General features: G+C 39.9%; 1 protein-coding gene across 1 annotated transcript; it reads left to right on the plus strand.

Moving 5' to 3' along the window:
• Positions 1-891: 891 nt before the first annotated feature.
• Positions 892-16,839, plus strand: CD164 (CD164 molecule). Its single transcript, XM_019443045.2, has 6 exons — positions 892-1,196; positions 3,980-4,063; positions 5,634-5,705; positions 7,835-7,870; positions 11,596-11,652; positions 14,261-16,839. The coding sequence occupies exons 1-6, from the start codon at positions 1,016-1,018 to the stop codon at positions 14,425-14,427; spliced, it is 597 nt and encodes a 198-aa protein (XP_019298590.1). The 5' UTR covers positions 892-1,015; the 3' UTR covers positions 14,428-16,839.
• The last annotated feature ends 7,872 nt before the right edge of the window (positions 16,840-24,711 follow it).

The raw sequence follows: 24,711 nt of genomic DNA on the forward strand, positions 1-24,711 counted from the left end.
AAAAACCTGAGCAGTGACAGAACATTAACAGGCATTTCGAAATTCAGCCCTGTTGCCAAGCACCGTTTTTCGGTCAAGTCACTTTTTCTGAGTCTCGGTTTCCTCACCTGCAAAGTGGGGGTGGGAACGGACCAGACGGATTTCCAACCCAGCTTGTCTTTGATTCTCTGTGTAGTGGTGGCGTTGACTGGCTTCTGCTACCAATGGCTGAAATAGAAATTCAGAAAAGACAGGTTGGGCAAGTGTGATAGAGGTAGACGGTGTTCGGCTCTGGCTCGAAGGCAGGACGCTTTCGGCGTTTTAGCCGCTCACCCTAGGTGGGCGGCGGAGCAGAAACTCAACCACGTGGTTTCTTCATTTCCCTGGGGGATCCCAACACGGGGTTATTTCCAGAAAAACCAATTTTCAAAGGACAGAAGCGCGGGTCCCACTAAAGTTCTGTGCAAGCACCCTCGGAATGCGGGAACACACCACAAACTTAATTCACGTCCTGATTCTAAGTGCACTCCACGAAAACCACAGCCGGGCGGACACAGATCCTGGAGGCGAGGCCCAGAAAGTCACGTGGGACCGCGCATTTACAGCCTAGCTGGTCGCTCGGGTGGACGCCGAGCGCCACCTCATGTAGGTTGTTCCATTCAAGCCAGGGTCGGAGCTTACCCTATCGCAGGAACTAGAACAGCCCAGCGGCGTCCTGGGTGATAACCTGAAGGCAAAGGAAACAGTTTACTGCATCTGCCGAGCTTCTTCGCTATATTTCAGTTGCTTTGAGGGACAGCGTCCCTCGATTTCCTCTCGATGCCCGTTTCCCCTCCCGTAGGATTCCAGTTGGTATCGTCCGCGGTCCGCCCCCGCTCCGCCTCGCCCCCGCACGCCGTGGCCTGGGGCCCCTCACGTGACCCCGTCGCGATCTCGCGGGGGACCAGACTCTCCGAGGCGGTGCCGCAGGGGACAGAGGGACTGACGGAGCGGAGTTCGCAGCAGCTTTCGCCGGAACATCTGCGCGGAGGACGTGATGTCGGGGCTCTCCCGCCAGCTGCCGTGGGCCGCTGCCTGCCTGGCCGCGCTCTGTGTGCTGACCGCGGCTCAGGACGTCTCCCCGGACCCGAACGTGACTGCAGTTACGACTTTAGCGACCACCAAGTCAGTTCCGACGTCGGTGACGACTCTAACGCCGGTCACCATTCCAGCACAAGGTGGGGGCCGGCCCAACGGGCTTCCCGCACTGGCACGCCCGCCGAGCCGAGCCGCCTGTCCTGCCCGCGGTGCGCGCGGGGCCCGGGCGGGCCGCGCTCCAGCAACATGGCGGCCCGTCCGAGTCCAGCCGGGGCCCGGCTCGGGGTGGCGGGGGTGGGGAGCGCCCCGGGGAGAAGGGGCGGTCGAGCCTCCGTGGCCTTTGCCACCCCGAGTGCCCTACGCCGACATGCTTTTAAAAAGTGCCTCGTAATCCCCAGTCTCACTTCACGCTCGGAAGAGGGGACGTGGCTTCCTCCCGCGGTGGCTGCAGTGGGGTTGATCATGGGGCGAGGCGACTCGCCTCCAAAGTTGTTGATGAAGTCGAACCCCCCTCTCTTTGGGGTTAGCCGTTTGCCCACCCAGGTCCTGCCTCCGAGAGAAGGCTTCTCCAGAAGTTGGCGAAAGAGGGAAAGAAACCGTAGACGTTAATGCTGCTAGTGTCTCCGACTTCGGTCTGAGAAAATAAGTTGCCTGGGATCTAACTATATTGATTCTGCGGATAGGTATGAGATATACTCGAGGGTTGGGCATTCGATTAATTAAAACTTTGCTATGTGCAAAGAAAAAAAGTAACCATTCGTGTACTCAGTGCTTCACGTATCCTTTTTGGTATTTAAGGCTAAATTAGAAGATAGGCAGTGAAATCTAGGAGGAAGATGGAGTTAAAGTAACTGCGAGAAGCGTAAATTTAGTTGATTGTGAAGCTGGGATTGGAACCCAGGTCTGTTGGTTTTCCAAAACCCGATCAGGAACACACCCTTTGTTAAGCTCTGCAGTAGACTTGGGTACTGGTTGAGGCGTACATTGAATTGGCAATGTCTTTACAACACAAAAGAGAAGGGAAGATAAATTTAAGGTAGAAAGGTGAAGGAGCCCTAGATATTTAAAACCTGCAATTTAGTATAATTGGTGATTGTAGTTAATATTGAGTAAGGAGTAACTGGCATCTTGACCAAAGAATTGCCGTGGAGTGTCAGGATATTTACCGTGGTTTCCCCCCCGCCCCATTCCCTCAGGCTGATGATACTATTTTGCAGTGTCTTCCTTTGGTTTGTTTTATGAAAGTTTAATAAAATGTATAATTGTTTATAAAGATGTAATAGTAAAATTCAAAAATTGTTAAATGAGGAAAGTAAATTGCAGTACGATACTGGATATTCTGACTGCACTGTTTTTAAGAGGATAGAGCACAATGTGTATTGTCTCCTGCTGATTTTGCAGTTTTTTCCCAGAATTGTAGTTTTGGAGTGTTGTGTGTATTTTTCCAAGAGAAGCTTGGAGATTCCCGTTAATTGCCTTTTTGTAATTGAAAGTTGTGCAAAGATGTTTTGTTTTCTGTAAATAGTTGGATAAGCTTCAGTCTAAAATGAAAGGTCGCAAGTTTAGTTCATTGTAAATAACATTGATTATGCTATTCAAACATTAATTATCAGGCACAAAAGATTTTAGACAACTAGCTTTTTTTTTTTTTTTTATCAGTATACAAACGTCTACAGAATTTATTTTCTATTTTGTGAACCCCTTATTCAGGGTATTATATATGTCCCAGTCCCTGATGAATACTAGTCATAAAATATTGAAATGCGTTGCCTCTATGCAGAACTGTTTTTTTTAAGGCATGGGGAAAGCAAATATGAATGTTTTGGGGGGCATCAACCTTCCAGGAAAATGGATAGAGCCCTATTCTAAAGTCTTTTGGTCATTTGGTTTAAATTATTGACAAAAACCCTGCTAACTTGTTAAATTATGTGTACATGGATGTTGCTCCTTCCAGGTCTTGTTGTTTCTTACCCTCCATTCATGGGGGACCTTGGAAAGAGCAGGCCGTTTATGAGTTCCGAATCTCTTGAGGTTTTCAGAATGGGCATCATCAGAGCTTGGGTTCAATCTGTAACAAATCATTATTACTATTAAAAATTCCAGTGTCTCAGCTGATGTTTTAGGGCAGTGATTTCCCTGTGTGTGGTGTTGGCCTTATAACATAGCCTTTTTTCCCAATATTTTTATTTTTTATGGATGTTTTAAAATGGCTCAAGAAACCCTGAGTGTCTGTGAAATAGCTGACCTGTGAAAAAGGGTTGCCTAGATAGGTACTGAGCCTTCTCACTAGCTTGTGGGGTTTTTTCCTTCCCTTTCTCTTGAGTTTATTTCAGCTTCTTCAGTCATTTATAATGATAGGAAATTTTTATTAAGCCAATTTATGAAGTGTTTTTGTGTGTGTGGTTAAAAAAAAACCCATCTAACATGAGGTCTACCAATCCAACAAATTTTTAAGTGTAAAGTACATTATTAACTGTAAGCGCGATGTTATACAGAGGAGCTCTAGAACTTTTCATCCTACTTGAAACTATACCCTGCTTGACCAGCAAATCTCCATTTCCCCTCCCCGCAGCCATCATTCTACTTTCTGCTTCTGACTGTGACTGTTTTAGATACTTTATATAGGTGGAATCATGCAGTGTTTGTCCTTTTTTGAATGTCTAATTTCACATAATGCCCTTAAGGTTCATCCATGTTGTAGCATATGGCAAGATTTCCTTTTTTTGTGGTTGAAAAATACTGCAAAATGTATACACTTTTTTTAATCCATTCATCTATCAATGGGCTATATAACGTTTTACCACTTCTCTGAATTAGTAAGTTCAGTATCATATGTAATGCTCACATTTGTGTAAAAAAGGTAAGTGATGCAAACTCAAAGTGAGTTATCAATTGATTGGTTTTATATGCCCCTCCCCACCAGGTATCTGTGAAAACCGCAACAGCTGTGTTTCCTGTTTCAATGCTAGCCTTGATGCTACTACCTGCTTTTGGATAGAATGTAAAGGTAGGAAAAGATTGCTTCAATTTTGAGGCTGCAAACTGTTTTGTTTTAACCTTTTAAGGTATTCTACAGGGCATTCCTGAACATTTGAAAATTATGTAGAAAATTTGGTATAGTGTGTTACTATTTATTTTGCAAGTCAAATACTTTTTCGTTAAAGTGCCCGTGGCTTCACATTTCCCCCCAAAACTCTGGTCTCCCATTCTGTCCCCACACCTTTAATTCCTTAGAGGGATAATTAAGGTTCAGTAGTTTTTATTTTTTTAAGTTTATTTATTTTGAGAGAGAGAGAATGTGCGTGAACACGTGAGCAGGGAAGGGGCTGAGAGAGAGAATCCCAAGCAGGCTCTGTGCTGTCATCGTGGAGCACAATATGGGGCTCAAACTCAGGGACCGTGAGATCCTGACATGAGCCAAAGTTGAGTGCGATGCTTAACCGACAGCCACCCAGGTGCCCCAAGGGAAGAGAGATTTTAAAGATTTGGAAGATGGAATGGTACAGGTACACTGAAATTAGCAGTGAAAGAAAGTTGTAAAATTTTCCCCTGAAAATAGTTGTCTAGAAAAAGGAGGCATTTATCTTCTGTCACCTACTAGATGAACTATGGAGACCTTATAAAACTTTGTTGGATACTTAAATATGAAAGAAGAATGACATGGGAAGAGAGTAACCTTTAATTTGAGGGATAAAGAGCTACTTGAAGATACTTTGAAATGCCAATAAGGTTTTTGTTAGGACTGCGGAATTATAGCATGTTCTGTTTTTTTAATGGAAGGTAGTTGCATTTTTTTCTTATCAGTAAAACAGTCTATCTGGTTTATATGTATATAAAAGAAAAAGCTAACACTATATGTTAAGCTTCTTTGTGCGTTAAAAAAATGTAAGAATTGTGGATATATCACTACATAAAAAAGTTGAAAAACTTCTTTTAAAATTAAGGTATTAGCTTAGTTTGGGGTAAAGTTAATTTTTTGTTGTTTAAGAGTCCCTTTTTTTAAAGTCATAAAATGGAATTTAAGAGCACACGCCTCTTCTCCTTGGGACTTGGCGTATTTTTTTGGGCTCCAATACTTTACTGTAGGATATGTTGGGGAAAGGTCTCCCTTACTCTTGTTACAAGTCTGACCATCTAGGAAAGCAGTTTTAGAAAGTGTAGATGACCAAAGCAGAGATCTGGAACAGAGGTCCTGCTGCTGCTATCCGGGCACCTCCTGTGGTGACTAAGCCTTTATTAAAGATCTTGACTCTTTCTCCCTACTGACTCAGCCCTATTTGTAGATTCTAGCAACCTTCCCTGTATGGTAGTCATGCTACAGTTCTGTGATCTGAGTGTTTTCTGATTTATCTGTTCAGTATATTTATGATGAGTTTAGAAGAATATTTGGAGGGATCCTATGTATTACTTCTTAAACAGTGGGGAAAAGAAAATAAAAGTTATTTTATCAGTCTGTGGACTTATAAAGTATTTATCCTTGAGTTTGATTTTTGGAAGCAATTCTGGAGCTTAGTAACAAAGTCAAAGATAATATAAGCAAGTGATTGGTGCTCTGTGTCTTTTCCTCCCCGTAACAGACAAAAGCTACTGTTCCCATAATTCAACAGCTAGTGATTGCCAGGTGTTGAATGGCACAAAATTCTGTTCTGGTAAGTATTCACATTGACTGTCGGGGAAAGTGGCCAGAGAGGTGAGGAAGATCTTTGCCTCAGGAAGCCTTAGTTCAGTATTTGGTTTGCCATTTCCATAATTCTAATCTTGTTAGAAATTTGGATATAAATAACATATACTGATACAAAGGACAGTGTTTTGTATCTTAGTTTAGTGATTTGGCTGCACTGTGGAATGCTGCAGATAGAGAGATACCTCCTCATTTACTTTTTTTCTTTTTTTTTTTTCTTAACTCTTCTGGAAACTCCCTGCATTTTAGACCTTCTCTTTATTTGCATTTTACAGGCCTAGACAACCTTGTTCTGGCACTTTTCTTGGTTGTGGTGCTGGTGATTGTCACATTCTCTAGCATAGTTTGTATTAATGGTTGAATTTTTTCTGTATTCCTCTGTTTTCTCATTTTTTTTTTAAGTTTATTTATTTAGAGAGAGAGAGCAAGCAGGGTAGGGGGAGAGTGAGAAAGAGAATCCCAAGCAAACTCTGTGCTGTCAGCGTAGAACAGGGCTTGAACTCCCGAACTGTGAGAATGTGACCTGAGCTGAAACCAAGAGTCATACGCTTAACCTACTAAGCCACCAGGCCACCCCTCTTTTTCTCATATTTGTACTTTAATTTGAGGAAATTGATTACTCTTTAACCATAACTCTTTGCTCAGGAAATAGTTTAAATTCCTAGATGAAACAACTGATTTTTTAAATAAGATTACAAATGGATAGGGAAGTCAATTTGTAATTTGGTGCATAGGTAATAATTAAATAGAGCAAAAGAGGTTTCTGGAGTGTGTCAGTAGCCTTGAATGACTACCTGTAACAATTTACTTTTAGTAGGCATTTTCCCATTCGAACTTGAACTTTGTGACTGAGAATTTCACTAGTGTGAGGTCCATTATCCCTTATGTACAGTGAATATAGTATGGTTTAGGTGGTAAAAGAGCAAACAATTTTAGTATCTATTTTGATATATATTAGAAAACACTAATAACTATAATCAGACCTGTGATTTCATGATAATACTTTCTAGAAACAAGTATTTAAAAAAAAAATTTTTTTTTTTTTAACGTTTATTTATTTTTGAGACAGAGAGAGACAGAGCATGAGCAGGGGAGGGTCAGAGAGAGAGGGAGACACATAATCTGAAATGGGCTCCAGGCTCTGAGCTGTCAGCACAGAGCCCCACGTGGGGCTCGAACTCACGGACCGTGAGATCATGACCTGAGCCGAAGTCGGCCGCCTAACCGACTGAGCCACCCAGGCGCCCCAAAACAAGTATTTTTTTAAATGCTTGTTTATTTTGAGAGAGAGCGCACGCGTGTGCATGCTGGTGGGGAGGGGGTGCGTGGAGAAGAGGGAGAGAAGACCAAGCAGACTCCGAGCTGTCAGCGCTGAGCCTGAAAAGGGGCTTAGTCCCATGAACTGTGAAATCATGACCTGATCCGAGATCAAGAGTCAGATGCTTAACTGAGCCACCCGGGTGCCCCAAGTAAGACATTTTAAAAGATAGTAATTTAGAGAAAAATCAAATAAGTAATTATATTTATTTGAGGATGTATCAGTTAGAATTAGTTTGGGCTATGAAAGATAGGAAAACCCAAATTAGAGTGGTTTAAGCAACAGACAGACTTCACTCTTATGTAGAGGAAGTCTGGGCTCAGGTGTAGCTAGAGGGCTAGAGTAGCAGCTCTACAACCATTAGGAACTCGGGCTCTTTACTGGCATTCCTCAAGAATATCTCTGACCTTACTCTCTAAGGTGAGTGCTCCTATTCCAGCCATCAATTAGTCTTCCTGCCAGCGGGAAGAGGAAAGAGAGAGGCCCACATCTACCTTACAGATGCTTTCTAGAAGTTACACTTGACTACCTAGCTGCAGGGGAGGCCAAAAAAATGTCTGTCTTTCCTCAGGGGAGGGAAGTGTCAACCTTAGATTGGTGCTTCCATTTCTAAAGAAGGGGAGATGAGTATTCAGAGCAACTGTCAGTCTCCTCCGCAAGGTGGTACTTAAATGCAAAAATTATAAAAGTGGTATTCAAATGACTGCAATTTGGAAAATAGTATAATAGATTGTGATATTTGAGATTGCTTGGACTTAATGTTTGTTTCTTTTAAATAGAACCCGAGCCCACTCCGATGCCAACCAATTCTACAGGTAATACAAGATAATTGATTCTTTTCCTCTTCTTCAGGATTTGCAAGGCCTTCTGATGGATAATTTGTTAGCAATTAAGTACCTAAAAGTTTAGTATAATTTAAAAAACTAGTAGATATATTTAGTTTTGGACCATAATTACATTAATATGAGTTGTCTGTGACAGCGACACATAACTCCAGTGTTTCATATTCATTGTACATGGGAGGATTTGCTGTATCTTTGGACATTGAGTTCACACAGTGCTTTTTGTGGATTTTGTGGAAATCTTGGGAAATACAGAAGCCTAAAGGAAATTAAAATTCCCTATAATTCCCATCATCCAGAGGTACCAAAATGTTTTCAGTGATAAAGTTATTCCAGTCTCTTCTGTGGGTATATCTAAATAAATATACTTACTATGAAATTGGATGGTATGTTCATACATGTTTGAATTTGTTTTTCTTCTTACTTAAACATTGTTGTATGCGCTTTAACCATGCTGCACTTGGTTGGATAGTTAGGTCATCGGTCATTCTCCATGCAGTGGATGTCTTACAGGGAAATATGTGCTGTTAACCCTGATAGGATTGATTCAAACAGCATTTCTAGGTCAGAGGATAGAATTATTTTAAGGCTTTAAGTACTGATTGCTTTCCAGAAAGATAGGCTTTTCAGCCTAAACAGCTGGAAAGTTTTTCACTATACCTTCTTTCTCCTTCTAAAAATCTTTACCAAAGTGATAGGAGGAGTAAATCATTAAAAAAAAAAAAAGTCTACTCCAGGAAAGTACTAGGCTTAGATGATAGGGTTTGGAGATAGAAGTAAGACAGCATTTTGTCTGTGGTAGGAACTACGAAAAAGGTAAGTAAGCCCAGTGTGTTGAGATGTTTGTAGGAAGGTGTATATGTGGAATAACGGCATATGTGGTGAAGGAGATGAGAAAGAGTGTAATGAGGTCAGGGAATTGCATTTGGAGTACACGGTGAGGAAAAATTGAGCTGGACAGTAACAGGTCAAGAGCCAGATTGGGAGGACAGATTGGAAGGAAGACAAGAGTGGACACATGGAGATTAGAATAGATAACCTGTGGTGGGAATTCTGGGGAACTACTAGGGGAAGAGTTGCAGGTGTATGCAAATAGACTTAGGAAGTAGAAGTGATAGAACTTGATGGAGGTGATGGCACAGCTCTTTGCTAACAGTACAGATTAAGCTGATCAGTAGGCAGTAGTAGTGTCCACAGGAGCAGCTTGTAGAGAGGAGAATAGGGCTTAAGAACCAAACTCTGTGGAACAGTAACACGTAAGAGTTGAGAAGAAGAGGACTGGAGAGGAAACTGAGTAGGGATGGGCAGAGAAGTGTGTCCAAGAAACTTTTATTTTCAGAGGAAAAAGTGGTCAGATGTTGTAGTAAGGGCCAGAACTCATTTTGAAAGACATTGGCAGTGGTGAGCTAGCTTGTTACCAGGTTTTGCTTGCCAGTTGTGCATAGCTCTTCCCAGCTACACATTCAGTGATACCATGTTGGTGGCTTGAATTACGGTGGAAATATTCATGCCATAGAGATCTGCAAATGCTACAGAACTTGCGGAGAGCACACAGTAGTAGCACCATTAGAAGTCACTGACTAGGAGGATGTTAAAGATTGATGAAAGCAGAGACGTTGAGGGAAAATTAGTTTCCTAAAGGTGGGATGTAAACCGGAAGCAGGAGCGGGGGAATCAATTTCTTTAAAACCATTGTGGGTTCACTTTTAATTTCTCCTCCATGGATCTTGATGCAGTTTTCATGCTTGCTCTGCACTGGGTTCTCCAGCGAACTACGATGGAGTCTTCCTTGTTTTGTCTCTTTGGGTTCTGTAAAGTGGAAAGAAGCCAGGGCTTGCTTATAGAAAATGCACCAATTGCATGGCAATTAGTGGTTGAAAAACAAACCTTTACATGGTCTCTTTTCATACCTACTGTGGAAAGAGAGCAAGTGAAAAATTAAGGGATTATTAAAGAAATGATTCAAAGGGAATCTGATTTACTTAGAAGGGTGTTCACTGGGGTTAATTATAATAGTCTTCTATTATACATAGTCTATTATACATAGTCACATACAAAGTCATGACGTATGTATGTTACAAATAAATATGAATGTCAATAAATAATACCATAACAGAATGACTAAATTACGTTAGAAATGTGGTCGGAAATATTTGTAATATATTAAGTGGAAGACAAACTATTAAGTTTTAGCACATTTTTAAATTTTTTGTTACATACATACCTAGAGAAGTGGCTGGCTGGAAGCAGCATGAGATTACTTAATTTACTGTATTTTCTATATTTCCATCACCAGTAGCAACTTTTATAACTGCTGAATTATTTTTTTTAATGAAAGGAACTGTGGGTCAATAGAAGTATATTCCCTACTTCAGTCAAAAGTAAAAGTGTGTGAATGTTTTGCCTATTTATAAAAAAAGAATTAGTTTGTACCACGTTCAGAGGATTGTTCGTGAGAATCAGAAAATGTGTAAACTTTCTTTCTCTACCATCCATTGTCAGACAAAATTTGTTGATAGTGTTGTTTTAAGATTGAAAGGAATATATGTCTAATTTGTAAAGTGTTAGTGTGTTACACAGAATGTATAAGCAACAGAAACTTTTAAAGGATTAAAAGTCTGAAAATAATCATACCCTTTAATCTAGGAATTCTGTATAAGAATCAGTCCTATCAGAGATGAGATCAAGTATTTCCCTGCAAGATGTTTGTAGTACGGAGAAATGAGAGATGACCTAATTGTCTCTCCAAGAGCAGGGTAGGGAAAATGTATGCAGCAATGCTCATATTGAGAGAAAGGGATACAGACATGTATGAGAATATCCTGTCAGTATTGTTAACATATCTTTTATTAGAATCTGTTAGTACTAACAGAGTACTATTAGTAATATTAGTACTAACAGAGGTCTGTTAATACATTGCTTTAGTTCCTAAAATGTGTTTACATTCAGGTTAATTCTCACAAGTGTTCATTTCTTTATAGGTATTTTCAGATAAAAAAATTATTGGAATTCATGTAGTATGGTAGACTAGAGCTTACCTTTGGGCTCTTATAATTTAAATTGGGGGTCTTTGACTCCTGAGGACCTGTTCTTTTATAAATCGAATTTTATTGAAACAGAACCATGCCTGTTCAGATGCATGGTGTCCTGGGCTGCTTTTGCACTACACAGTGTACAAAAAGCTTAAAATATTTACTGTCCGCCTTTTTAAGAAAAGTTTACCACCCCCTTGAAAGAAAGAAGTTAAGGCTATCTTGATACCTACTGGAGAAGTACTGAGTTGCACCTGTTTCTTACGATGACCTTTTAAGTTAATAGTTTTTGCCACAGAAGCAAGGTTATTTATCAAAACAAAACAAAACAAACCCATATAGTTCCCTTACTTAAACACTAATTCTTGCCCTTCTGTGCGTTTCTTTGCGAGTTTTATCCAGCTGTGTACATAAATTCCATACATAAACATGTACATAGATGTTAACATGGATACAATTTCGTGCTTGCTTGATGTTTTCAGAAGCATTTAAAAGCTAGTATTCTGGCTACGTAGATAAGTTAGTGAACCATTAACTGAAACTTGGCCTTTATTCTTTAAAAAATGGAAAGCATGTGAAATTGGTAGCATTATTTTTAAAGACAAATTGTTAGATATTGAGAGGTTTGGGAATTTACGTTTTTAATAAGTTTTGTTTACATTCCAGCTAAAACCACAACTCTGCCTTCCTCTTCTACAACTACCACCACAGTTACTACATCAGGTAATTGAGGGTTTTTTAAACTAACAGTGAGGTAGGATGTGTATGCAACATTGCCTTATACTGTTTCTGCCACCATTTTCCAGTTTTATTCATGAATGGTTGTGAGTAAAACTCATCTCTTACATTTTGGAGGACCAAGATAGTTGGCTGTTAGAGCAGTAATGGTAGGTTTGCTGAGAGTCCTTCTCATTTATTAATGTGTAACTGCATTTGGCATGACATGTTAGAGTTAAATGTGGTAATGTTTCTCCAAAACCTTTTAGTACAACTTGTAGGCGAGATCTAATTTTTTATAACTTACAAATTAAATTACTAAACAGTGATTAGTTGTGTGCTGTGTTAGATCATGGCAATTAGAGTGAAGATAATATAGCCATCTTTTTTTGAGGAAAGGTCTAAAAAGCCAAGCTAGCACTGCCAAATGTGTACCTCAGCCATATTTCTCACCATTTCTTTTTTTTTTTTTTTTTTTTTTTGGAGAGAGAGAGAGAGCGAGAGCGCGCGCATGTGCCCATGGAGCGCACATGGGGGAGGGGCAGAGGAGGAAAGAGAGAGAGAAAGAGAGAGAGACAAAGGGAGAGAATCTCAGGCAGGCTCCATCCCATGACGCTGGGATCATGACCTGAGCCAAAATCAAGAGTTGGATGCTCAACCAACTGAGCCATCCAGGCGCCCCCTCACCATTTCTTTACATTCCTTTATAATTCTTTTTTTTTTAATATGAAATTTATTGTCAAATTGGTTTCCATACAACACCCAGTGCTCATCCCAAAAGGTGCCCTCCTCAATACCCATCACCCACCCCCCATTAACCCTCAGTTTATTTTCAGTTTTTAAGAGTCTCTTATGCTTTGGCTCCCTCCCTCTCTAACCTCTCTTTTGTTTTTTTTTCCTTCCCCTTCCCCATGGACTTCTGTTAAGTTTCTCAGGATCCACATAAGAGTGAAAACATACGGTATCTGTCTTTCTCTGTATGGCTTATTTCACTTAGCATAACACTCTCCAGTTCCATCCACGTTGCTACAAAGGGCCGTATTTCATTCTTTCTCATTGCCACGTAGTATTCCATTGTGTATATAAACCACAACTTCTTTCTCCATTCATCAGTTGATGGACATTTAGGCTCTTTCCATCATTTGCCTATTGTTGAAAGTGCTGCTATAAACATTGGGGTACAAGTGCCCCTATGCATCAGCACTCCTGTATCCCCTGGGTAAATTCCTAGCAATGCTATTGCTGGGTCATAGGGTAGATCTAGTTTCAATTTTTTGAGGAACCTTCACACTTTCCAGAGCAGCTGCACCAGTTTGCATTCCCACCAACAGTGCAAGAGGGTTCCTGTTTCTCCACATCCTCTCTAGCATCTATAGTCTCCTGATTTGTTCATTTTAGCCACTCTGACTGGCATGAGGTGATATCTGAGTGTGGTTTTGATTTGTATTTCCCTGATGAGCGACGTTGAGCATCTTTTCATGTGCCTGTTGGCCATCCGGATGTCTTCTTTAGAGAAGTGTCTATTCATGTTTTCTGCCCATTTCTTCACTGGATTATTTGTTTTTCGGGTGTGGAGTTTGGTGAGCTCTTCATAGATTTTGGATACTAAAAGTGCATCTGAAGAGTAACTTAGTTTGTATTATAAATGAAATCATATTCAGGTTATGCCACAGATCATTGTAGGTTATGAATCCTCCTCTCTGTATTTAAAATACTGTTCTTTTATGTTTTTTTTATTCTTTTCGCTTATTCTTGTGCTACCTTTCTCTTGGTTTCAGGGAAGCCATTTTGTCTTCACAGGAAGAAATACGGAACAGTTGTAATTAATTTTAAAGTGGCCAGCTTATCAAACAGCCACTACAACCAGTGTCTATTTGATATTCTATTTAAGAAAAAAGAAAAATTTAAGTATGAAATTGCTTTTTAGTAAAATGGATGGTGCTCCACTGGAAACGTTTTACTCCTTGAAAAGAAATTTATGTTTTGTTTTCTCTAGAAACATTTTACTCTCTGGAAAAGGAATTCAAACTTTTTTGCTTTTTTTCCATATGGTTTGGTAATGCTCATAAAATTTGCCGAGCAAGATTTACGGTACCTTTAATAATGAGGTTTTTTGCTTGTTGGAATTATAAATTGTAGATACTTAAGGTAATTTTTGCGATTCGAAGAATTGCAACCAAATTTTTACTTACCTTATGTAGTTTAGTAAAATTCAAAAGTTGTACGAATGTTCAAGTATTTACCGTAACAAATATTAATATTTACTGTAATAATTAAGTAAAAATATATGTAGTCTGAAGAAATTGCACATTTTTAAAGTGCTTTACATGTTCCCAGGGCATAATTTATGTACCAGGAGAATGTTTTGCTGTTAGTTTTGTGTTTGGATTTATATGGTAGCATTGACTGCTTGATACTGCTGGATGGAGTGAATGGGATTGATAAATGGTTGGTTTCCTTAATTAGGGATAGATTCTAGCTGTAAAGACTTGACCCAAGAGCAAATGCTTTATAGAATTGAGCACATGGCCAAGTAGAAGCTCAGGTGGGTCTTGAAATTATGATAGAGGATCGTGAGACTTACCAAGTGTTATTTTTCCGCTCTTTTTAACAGGTACGACTAATACCACTTTAACTCCGACTTCACAACCTGGACGGAAGTCTACCTTTGATGCAGCCAGTTTCATTGGAGGAATTGTCCTCGTCTTGGGTGTGCAGGCTGTAATTTTCTTTCTCTATAAATTCTGCAAATCGAAAGAACGAAACTACCACACTCTGTAAACAGACCCATTAAATTAACAAGGACTGGTGTATAACTCACTGAAACCAAAATATTATCTTTCAAGATGTCCCACATGGAAGACGCTATTCCAGGATCTTTAAATTTTCAGAGGATGCATATAGGATGTTTTGGAGCATCGTCCTTGAAGAAAAATCACTTAAATCATTTTGCTCAACAGGAATATTTAAAATATTCTGCATGAATCCTTGTGGCTGTCTTCTTTTATTTTAAATGGCTGCTGCTGTGGGATTATGTTCTCTCTTCTTGACGTACCAAATGTAACTCTGTAAGTGATGGAAAACATTGTCCTGCGCAGACAACCTCATGACTCTTTTGGCAGTTTAAATTTAGTCATTTTAAAGCCTGAAAGCTGCATTATTTTCATCCTAACTCAGGATGTAGTCTAGTGACCAGAATTGAGAAGAATGTGCCAAATGAGCATCAATCGGGTGGACTTTTGGCTGTCCTTTCAAAAGTGGAATAAATCTATAAATTTAGTATCCTTAGAGTAAACTGTATCTTTAGAGTAAAATTTTGTGCTCGATAGCAGTTATTTTTTCTACATTAGAAATAAGATGCCACACAGGGAATTACATTCCAGATTTAAAGGAACGAATGGAAAGGATACAAACCATTAAAGAATAGCAGGTTATTGTTCATCCTTGTAAAGCACCTTATATCACTGAGAAAATAAAGAACAGTGCCTTAAAAGACAGACTGAAAGGTAGACTGTAACTTAAAATGTTTGTGATTTGTTCTTTTACATTAAGGAAGGTAAAGGTTGGTCTGATGATGTAACTGTTGACAAGATGTAGTAAACCTGCTTTTAGACACCATACTGTTAGTATTTAACTAAATACTATTTGATTTCAGCCCCGAGCAAGTTAAGCTAAAAGATATTCCACAAAGCTGAAGGCCTTCACATATTGAACCTCCCAGCATTTTTCTTAGGCTGTTAAAAAGTATAAAGCTAAAGTTGATTTAATTATATTTTCCTTTGTACTTCAACACTGTTGTACCATGAAAGGATTTTCACCAAGCTTTCTTGAAAAGTAACTATTTTTATGAGGCAAGAAGGAAGGAAGTTGTTTTAGAGTCATTTACTAGTTCTTTAACGAGACAATCATTTTAAGTTTTGAGACCAGAAATGTGACCAGTGTAATTTTAGAAAATCTAGGGATTTTTGGTTGATTGGATTACTGTAGGTTTTTAATGATGATTGCCCAGGATAGACAGATTGTGCTTTCTCTTCTTTCTCTCTTTCTCTCCTGCTTTCTCCTTCTCTCCTGTCCTTTCTTTTTAGTTTCTGTTCCTGTAGTATAATATAAGCATGCATACTTTAATTTTTTTTTTTTTAGTTTTCTTAGGCAGCACTAGTTTTTTTCAGTTTTAGAGGGAGACTTCTCCCCTGCCTTTGACATATTGGATTAGTTCAGAGGTTTACATTAGTTTTAAGAAAGTTTTTGCTTTTCTAGGTCATTAAAGGTTTTTAGTTTCTTTAGCCTCTAAGGGCTGAGTTTAGCACTTGGTTTTCAGTATTTTGTAGTAGGAGATGACAAGTTGCTTTGGTCCATTTCATTAGCCAAAATTCCTTGCATTTAGATTATATTCAAGGTTCTTAAAATGAAGATTTACTGTTTCTTTGTTACTTGCTGGTACAGCTAAAGTTTGTTTTACTTGCACATTTGTACATACACCTAATCTTTTCAAGTGCCTTAATTGTTTAAAATCTCTGGCTTCAAAGGTTTTTGGGAAAAGGTAGGTTTACCTCACATTTTTGTGTTTTCATTAGTAATATTCATTAGTAATTAGTTCTAGGAACCTCACAAGAACTTTTATTATGGTGCCATGGCTGTTAGTTTTTAGTGAGTGCTAGAAGATCCAAGATTCATTTGAAAATATACAGAATTTCCATTCCTCCCAAAGTGGCAAAATTTAGCTACAGTGGTATAATTATCATTTACATAGATGTGAATACCTTATCACACATTAATGTCCATACAGCAATTTTTGTGAAAATGTAGCTGATGGCGCCTTCTCATCTTCTGTAATTTTGAATATTGCTCTAATAACAAAACCATAATATGAAACCAGTTAGATTTTGCAAGAAGAGCTCTTACAACAGAACTCACGGCCTTTTCCCCCCTTCCTTTAGCAATTTACTATCTTGAGCCATTAAAAATTTGGTTTTTTTAAAATCCAGAAGGTATATGGAAACCTTTTCAGATTTTCTTCTGATTTGTTCATGCGGATGTAGTTCTATCAAAACACCTTACTTTACCTTACAGATATTTGTTGCACAGGCAGACACTGCTGTATTTAGAAATTTCTATTTCAGTTCATTAAAAACTGTAAAACCAACCTGTATCATGTACCAAACTGATTTAAAATAAATCTACATGTTTATTGAATCAATCTGTTCAATTTTTTATTAACTGAAGTGTTTTTTGTATTTTGATTATGAAATTTAATGATAGTGAATTTACCTTATCAGTCTGTTTGGAGATGGGTTGTCTACTCTATTGTTATACAAGACCAGCAGATAGTAACTAAGATACGGATTTGCCAGTGGAGGAAATTTGCCAGCTTTAGAAATTTTTAGTGCTTTAGTGTTTACAGCACTTTACTGATGTTGGTCCATTGTCTTCTCAATTGCATTGTTCTCTGAGAAATCAGTCATCTTCATCTTCTGTTACTCAGTACATATCTTTGTTTTCCTTTGTTGCTTTTTAAGATTTTTTTCTCTATTGCTTGTCTGAGCAATTTGATTATGACATGCTGTGCTATCATTTCTTTTGTTTGGGGTTTGTTGGGTCTCTTAGGATATATGCCTTTCATCAGATTTGGACATTTTTCAACTACTATTTCTTCATATATTTTTTTCTGTCCTTTCCCTTCTTTGTTAGGGGTTCTGATGTCACAGAGGCTGCCGGAAGTTGACACACAGCTGATCCATGCACTGTTCGGTTTTTTAATCTTTTTCTGTTTCATGTCAGATTGCTGTCTTCAAGTTCACTAATGCTACAGTCTAAACCTAATGATAGTTTCATCCAGTGTGTTTATCATTTCAGGTGTCTTCATTTTTAGAAGTTCATTTTTCATGGTTTTTATCTTCCATGTCTACATACTCAATCTTTAGTTTTTGATCATACAGTGGTATGCTTTTTTTAGATGCCTGTGTCTGCTAATTCTAATACTGGGTCAGTTTGATTTTTTTTGTTCATTATGGGTCATACTTTTCCTGTTTCTTTTGCATGTAAGTTGTAAATTTTAAGCTGTTTGATGCTGGTTATTTTGGTTCTGGGACACAGAAAAACAGTATGATCAAGGTCTTGCATTTAAGTTTTGTTAGGTGAGAGCAGAGCAGCACTTATTCTAGGGTTCCCCAGTTCTGAGGCAAGACCTTTCTGTATACCCAGTGTCCCTGGATTATGGGGCCTTTCTAGTCTGGGCTAGTGGGAAAAGGCTCTGTTCCTAGCCTGGGGCAGGCTCCCAGATACTTTTTCCTGGAAAGCTTCCCCAGCCTTTGGTAGTTAGCTTGTGCACGTGCTGACCAATATGTTGCTGAGACTACATTCTGCAGATCTTTGGAGCTCCTCTCCGTGGCTTGCCACCCTGGTCCTTTGCTCTGGGAACTCCAGCTGCTTTCAACTGCCTTGACTTTAGCTCCATCTGAACTCAGGAAGTCCACTGGGCTCTGTCTGGGTGTCCTCCCTACATCATTGCTTAGAAATGCAAGGCAGTAAGCTGGGTTGATCGTTCCCTGTCTTTCAAGGATCACTGTTCTTTGCTCAAAGTCCAATGTATTGGAAACTACTGTTGGGTGTGTGTTGTCCCGTTTTTCAGTGTGAGGGTAAGTACAGGTTCTTCATCTTCGCCGGAAGAAAATGTTCAAGATGAGGATTTTACTTTATTTTATTCTATTTTCAAGATGAGCATTTTAAAGTCTTAATTTTTAATTTAAGGAATATGTAAATACATATTCTCAAATTATTTTTCCTTAAACTATTCAACATAAGTATGTCGGCTTTGACCATCCCCCAATCCCTTTCCCTTGCTTGCCCTCCACTTTGCAGAAGTAATTACTGGAACTGGTCTGGTATGAAACAACCACCCCCCCCCCCCCCCAGCATTTTTTATGTACTATTATGTACCCTTAGAAAATACATAATGTGGATTTTTATTTTAACATCATCCTGCAACTTCTTTTCGCTTACTACTTGCAGATCTTTACAAGTTAGTGTATGTCGCACACCAAATTCTTAAATTCTCTGTTGGCATATGTAGTATGAGTATCATAAGCATCTATTGAAGGATCGTAGGTTTGCAATTTTTAGTTTTTACTGACACTTCTGCAGAGAGTATCTTTGCGCCCTCCCCCTTGTTTATGTGTGAATATATCTCTAGAGTAAATGCAGAGAAGTGGAAATTTGCATCATAGGGTTTACACTTTGAAAATTTTAACAGACTGAGATTGCCTTCCAGTTCCCACAAGCTGGGGTATCAGAATGTTTTCTGTATCTTTTCCATCTGATATTGGCAAAGTTAAATTTTAATACTCTGGCAAGTGAAATGATTTATTTGCTTATTTGTACTTCCTCTGTGAATTGTGTTTTTTTTTGTCTTAACAATTGGAGGGTTTTTTATCTTGAAATATGCTGGGAGCTAATCTGTGGTCAGTGGATTTTCATCAGTCAATATTTTCTTCAAGTCTTTGTCTTTGTGGTGTCTTTATCATTAGAGTACAATCAGGAGACAAGCCACATAATAAGAACAGAGAAAGTTCATAAAATATTAACTATAAGAGTGGATTGGAGTGATGGGGCATATTATCTGTAATATTTTAAGAAATAATTTGCCAAGCAGTAAAGAATTCTAAATGATACTGGCATAGCAAGTATAAGAAGTGGCCACTGACTGTTCTCCTCAAGCTGAATTCCAGAAATAATTTCAGGATACAACCTTGGGTCTGTGGATGAAGTTAGTGGTAGCTGCAAATCCACTGCTAGGCAGCTATGCCTGGGGGAGATGTTATCCCAGTGGTAATCTGAAGTCATCCAAGGGGATGCAGGGTAAACCAACCACAGGAGGTACCACACCAGTGATACTCCACTGCTAAGCTATGTGCACTGCTCGAGTTTTGCCCAGAACCAGGGAAAAAAAAAAAAAAAAAAAAAAAAAAAATCCCTCCAGTACCGTCTGCTGACAAAACACACACCACCTAGCTAAGAAATATTCATTCATATGGTTCAGCTCCATTTTCATTCTAATGGTGGAGCAGGCAACAGGTGGATTCAAACCTTAAAGCCCTTGTTTCTGTAAATTATGACCTCCCACTACTTAATATTTATTTTGCCTTTGCTGAGAACCTCAAGTGGTTGATTGTCTTCCTGGTGGTGGCCCAAATACTACTACCAAAAGGTCTGAGTCACACTGTTCTACCTGCTTTGATTGTTACAGTTTTCATCAACCTTTTCTATTGGGTATGGAAGTACTCAGGCACCCAGAGAATCCCGTGTTCCAGATGTGGTCTTTCCTCCATTGTGTGCCAGCAGTACAATCTCCCCTTGGTAATCATGATTGACCATTCCAGCCAGTAGAGTAACACCTTTTGCTGCCTATCGGTTTAGCGGCTTATGAATCCCATCCCAAGATGGCCAAATGGCAGTCTCATCTTAGATCTTGTATCAACAGACCCATCGTTGTGTCCCTGGTTGAAACATACCTTGGGAACGAAGACCTCCAAACCAGCACAGCTTGAGATTGTTGAGATGAGAAGTATAATCATGAGGAGTCCCTTCCATTTCCACCCCTTGATTCCTGGATTCGTATGTCACCTCCTGTGAAACAGCTCCATCCTTTCAAGGTGGTATCTCCCAACAGTCACAACTGAGTTTTCAGTGAATTATTCCACCTTTCAATTAGACCAGACATTTCCATGTGTCCAGGGATGTTAATTTCGTGGGCATGAGTTCACTGCAACATTTCCTTTACTGTGAAATGGTTTATTCCTTAATTAGAAACAATGCTATAGGAAATGCCATGATAAAACATTCTGTGAGTATGTGCATCAGATGGTAGTGCTGGCAGAAGCATTATAGACACAGGAAGGCAATCCAAATCCAGAATATGTCTATTCTACTGAAGAATCTCTTCTATGATGGCAAAGGCCCAATTTAATAGCCATCACGTGGATGGCTGTTACCCATGGGAGTAATACCATATTGCAACCTCAGTATTGGTCTTGGCTCTTCACAGATTAGGCAGTTGTCAGTAATGCATGACAGCCTTAATAAGGGAAAATCCATGTTGTTGGCTGAGACCATGCATAGCCTCTAGCTCTGCCACCATGGCCACGTTGTTCATGGGTCCACTGAGCAAGCACTGGGGTAGCTGGGGAATTAGACTGATACCCATAGAGTGCATTATATTATCCACCCGATTAAGAGCCTTCTCTGCTGTAGAAGCCCTTTGCTGGGCACTGACATGGGACACAAATACCTTCACAGTGTGTTCCCATTCCAAGATCCATCCATGTACTTCTTTCCAGATTTACTTGTCACCAACCTTTAATGTTTCTTCCAAGTCCCTGACTACACAGCCAGACCATTAGCAACTACCCAGGAATTAGTGTGGATATGTACTTTGGGCCATGTCTCAGATCAGACACAGTGGACAACCAAATGTACTACTCGCAATTCTCACGGGGAAGGGTTTTCTTTCACCCCCTTTTGGTTCACCCCCGAGTGGAACATAGTGCTGCAGCTATCCTCTTTTGGGTGGAACCAATATGTCATACAGACCTGTCTATAAACCAGGCTTAAATTTTTTATTGGCTAGCTAGTTGTTAGAAACACCTAAGGCTAGAGCTATTGATTGAGGAAGAGGATGCAACAGAAGTTGGTGTTGAAAGAGTCTGAACCACATGTTCACGGAAGCTATCTGTACATTTCAGACCTGCTCAAGCAGGGTAGGTCAATTGTATACTATTTCCATTGATGATAGATTGCTGCTGTGCATGCTCAAGTTTATGACAAGGTGGACACTCCAACATCAAATCATGATGTGAAGCTCAGGCCACATGTTCACCTACTATCCCATGGTTGGGTAATAAGTCTCAAGCAAGGCACAAGTGGAATAGTTATCCTCAGCAGAAGGCATAGATTTGCTTCAAAATCTTAGGGTTCTGCCCTGGGATTCGGCTTGATAAAGACTCCATACATGCCAGGATACTTTTAGTATCATTGGCTTTGGACCTATAGATCTTAGGACCTATGACAGCACAGCTCATACTGTAACTCAAACTCATGACAGAGCCTTCTCTTGCTCTGGTCCCCACTCAAAGTTAGTAATCTTATACATTAGTCTATAAGTGGGTTGAAATAGCAAACTCAAATATGGTACACGTTGCCTTCAAAATCCAAAAAGGCCTACTGCGCATCATGATTTTGTTTTTCATGGTACATAGTGTGAGATGAAGCAACCTGTCTTTCTTCTTGGAAGGGGATATTTAACATGCTCCAAACCACTGCACCCCCAAGAAGCTTCATTGGGATTAATAGGCCTAAATTTTTGTGGAATTCTGCCCTTTACCTTCTAGTTCTTGTAGGTCTTACTAAGGCACCTAAGCACTTACTACCTTCTACTCATCATACCCAATCAGCATAATGTTATCAACATAGTGGACCAATGTGATTTTTGTAGACTATCAGATGATCAAGGTGTCTACAGACTATATCATGGCAGGGAACAGAATTGACAAAGCCTTAAGTCAAGACTTTGACAGAATACTGCTGCTCTACCAGGTAAAAGCAAACTGCTCCTCATGGTCCTTACAATTTGTTATGGAGCGAAAGGCATGGCAAATTAGGTCAATAACTGCATAACAAATACCAGGAGGATATTCATTTATCCCTGTAAGATACTACATCTGAGATAGCAGCTGCAATTGGGATCACTATCTGATTAAGGTGTGAACTTGATAGTCCCTAGTCATTTTCCAATATCCACCTATTTTCTGCACAGGCCAAAGTGGTGAGTTAAGTAGTGATGTGATAGGTATCATCACCTTTGCTTCCTTCAAGTTTTGATGGTGGCATTAATCTCTGCAGTTTCCCCAGGGATGTAATGTTGCTTCTAGTTTGCTTTCTTGACAGGGAAAGTTCCAGGGGCTTCCTATTATCCCTTCCTACTATAATGAGACTTCAACTCATGGGTTAGAGAACCAATATAAGAGTCCTTTCAGTTGTTAATTATGTCTGTTTCAATTATACATTCACAAACTGCAGACATAAAACCACTTGGTGGGTCCGTGGACCAACTGAGTCCACTGTAATTTGAACATGTGACTCCTTCTATTACATCACTGTAAGCCTTCAGTTTAGTGAGCCACAGTGTGTTTTGGGTTCCCAGGAATTAGAATTAATTTAGACGTAGTGTTTATTCTTCACCAAATGGTCTGGATGTTCTTCCTTTCTGATGAACAGTAACTCTAGCAAATGATGGAAGATCCCTTAGTAAAATGTTTGGAAGAAGATTTACAATGTACCTGCAGCAGTGGTATAGGGTCCTTTCTCAAGGGGGATCCAGCCTCCCCTGCAGGCAAGGGGCCCTGCTCTGTGAATTGACTTAGGTATGGAATCTGGGTGAGAGACTGTGACACTCCACTGTGCTGACTCAGGCCAGGCTTAGGCTACCAGAGTTTTTCCTCCTATATAGATGGAGTAGTATTCTAGTTGGCTGCCCATATGTTCTCATTTGGGGGGACACATTGACCAGCAAAAGATCTCTCTGTGCCAGGTCTGTAATCTGACTACTGAGATGTCCCTGCTGCCCTTTTTATAATAGACATACCCACCTTGTCCTTGGCAATTGCCTGCTGCTATTCTGGGATTGCATCCTGACCACTGAAATGAGAGAGCCCATCTCAACAGCAGTGAGAAATGACAGGACTGTGAATTCAACTGTCATTGTAATTCAGCATTCTGCACAATTAAAATGTGTGTTTCATTTTTAGCAGTATTACCCCTGTGACTACAAGAAATAGATTTTTTAAAAGGCTACTGTGGAAGCCTAAAGGACCAGTACTTGTCATTTTCTTCTTAAGTGCTGAAGTGCATCCAAAAAAGTCCATCCCACACCCCAGTATTTATGGTCATCATTACTGCCCTGAGAGTCAGTGTGGTAGCAATTTGGGCTCCCAAAGCACACACTTCAGTAGGTACTTTATCACAACCTACCGTGGATAACAGCTTGGTTAATTGTCATGCCACTGCATGCAAAGGATTACTAGCATTCCATTTCCTATTGTCAAGGAGCTCAGCACCATGTTCAAGCCCAAGGGTGCAACCAAACAAATCCCCAAATTCCACCTTTGTGAGTCTGTCCCCTAGGAACCCTCTACTACTGGTATCAGTTCTGTATTATTCATGGGCCAATTAGAAGACAGACACACACAGTAATCAAACTGAGGAAAGTTTAATATAAAGACTTATTAACTATAACAAGAGATTGAAGTAATGGAAGGAATGGCTGATCAGTAATAAAGAGAGTTCTGAAGAATATAGGGAGAGCAGATATAGTGAGCAGCCATTACCCTCCAGGGCTGCCATCCATTGGAGAGGGTGTGACCTCCTTGGACAGGGTGCGACCACGGCTCACTGGATGGCAGAGAAGTTCACTGAGGCTGTGAAGCAGCCCTCACAAAAGGAGGGGCAGGAGGAGAAAGCCCTTCACGGAGGGCCTCTTGCCAATGGCATCCACCACGAAGCCGCATCCACTACGGAAACCTCATGCTGCAGAAGCCACACCCGCGGCAGGAGCCTGCCTAGAGAAGCACCCCAGAATCTGGAAAAGAAACCTTCCTCCAGTGTCCCTCCAGTACTCTCTACTGACAAAGCTTAATATCTTGTAGTTGGCGAAGAAGAAATATTTTCATGGTCCATATTAATTACATCACAGCAGACAAGGATGAATTTAGAGCTAAGAGCTCGTAAGTTGATAACTGGCACCATACCTTGTCATACTGAACTAAAAAAAATTTTTTGGGGGGGCGCCTGGGTAGCTCAGTCAGTTGGGCATCCGACTTCAGCTCAGGTCATGATCTCACAGCCTGTGAGTTCGAGCCCCGTGTTGGGCTCTGTGCTGACAGCTTGGAGCCTGGAGCCTGCTTCAGATTCTGTGTCTCCCTCTCTCTCTGCCCCTCCCCCGCTCATGCTCTGTCTCTCTCTGTCTCAAAAATAAATAAAAACATTAAACAAAATTATTTTTTAATTTTTTTAACC

This window comes from Panthera pardus, unplaced genomic scaffold (genome assembly GCF_024362965.1).
Source record: "Panthera pardus isolate Hobbes unplaced genomic scaffold, ASM2436296v1 HiC_scaffold_17, whole genome shotgun sequence".
In the NCBI taxonomy this organism is placed as follows: Eukaryota; Metazoa; Chordata; class Mammalia; order Carnivora; family Felidae; genus Panthera; species Panthera pardus.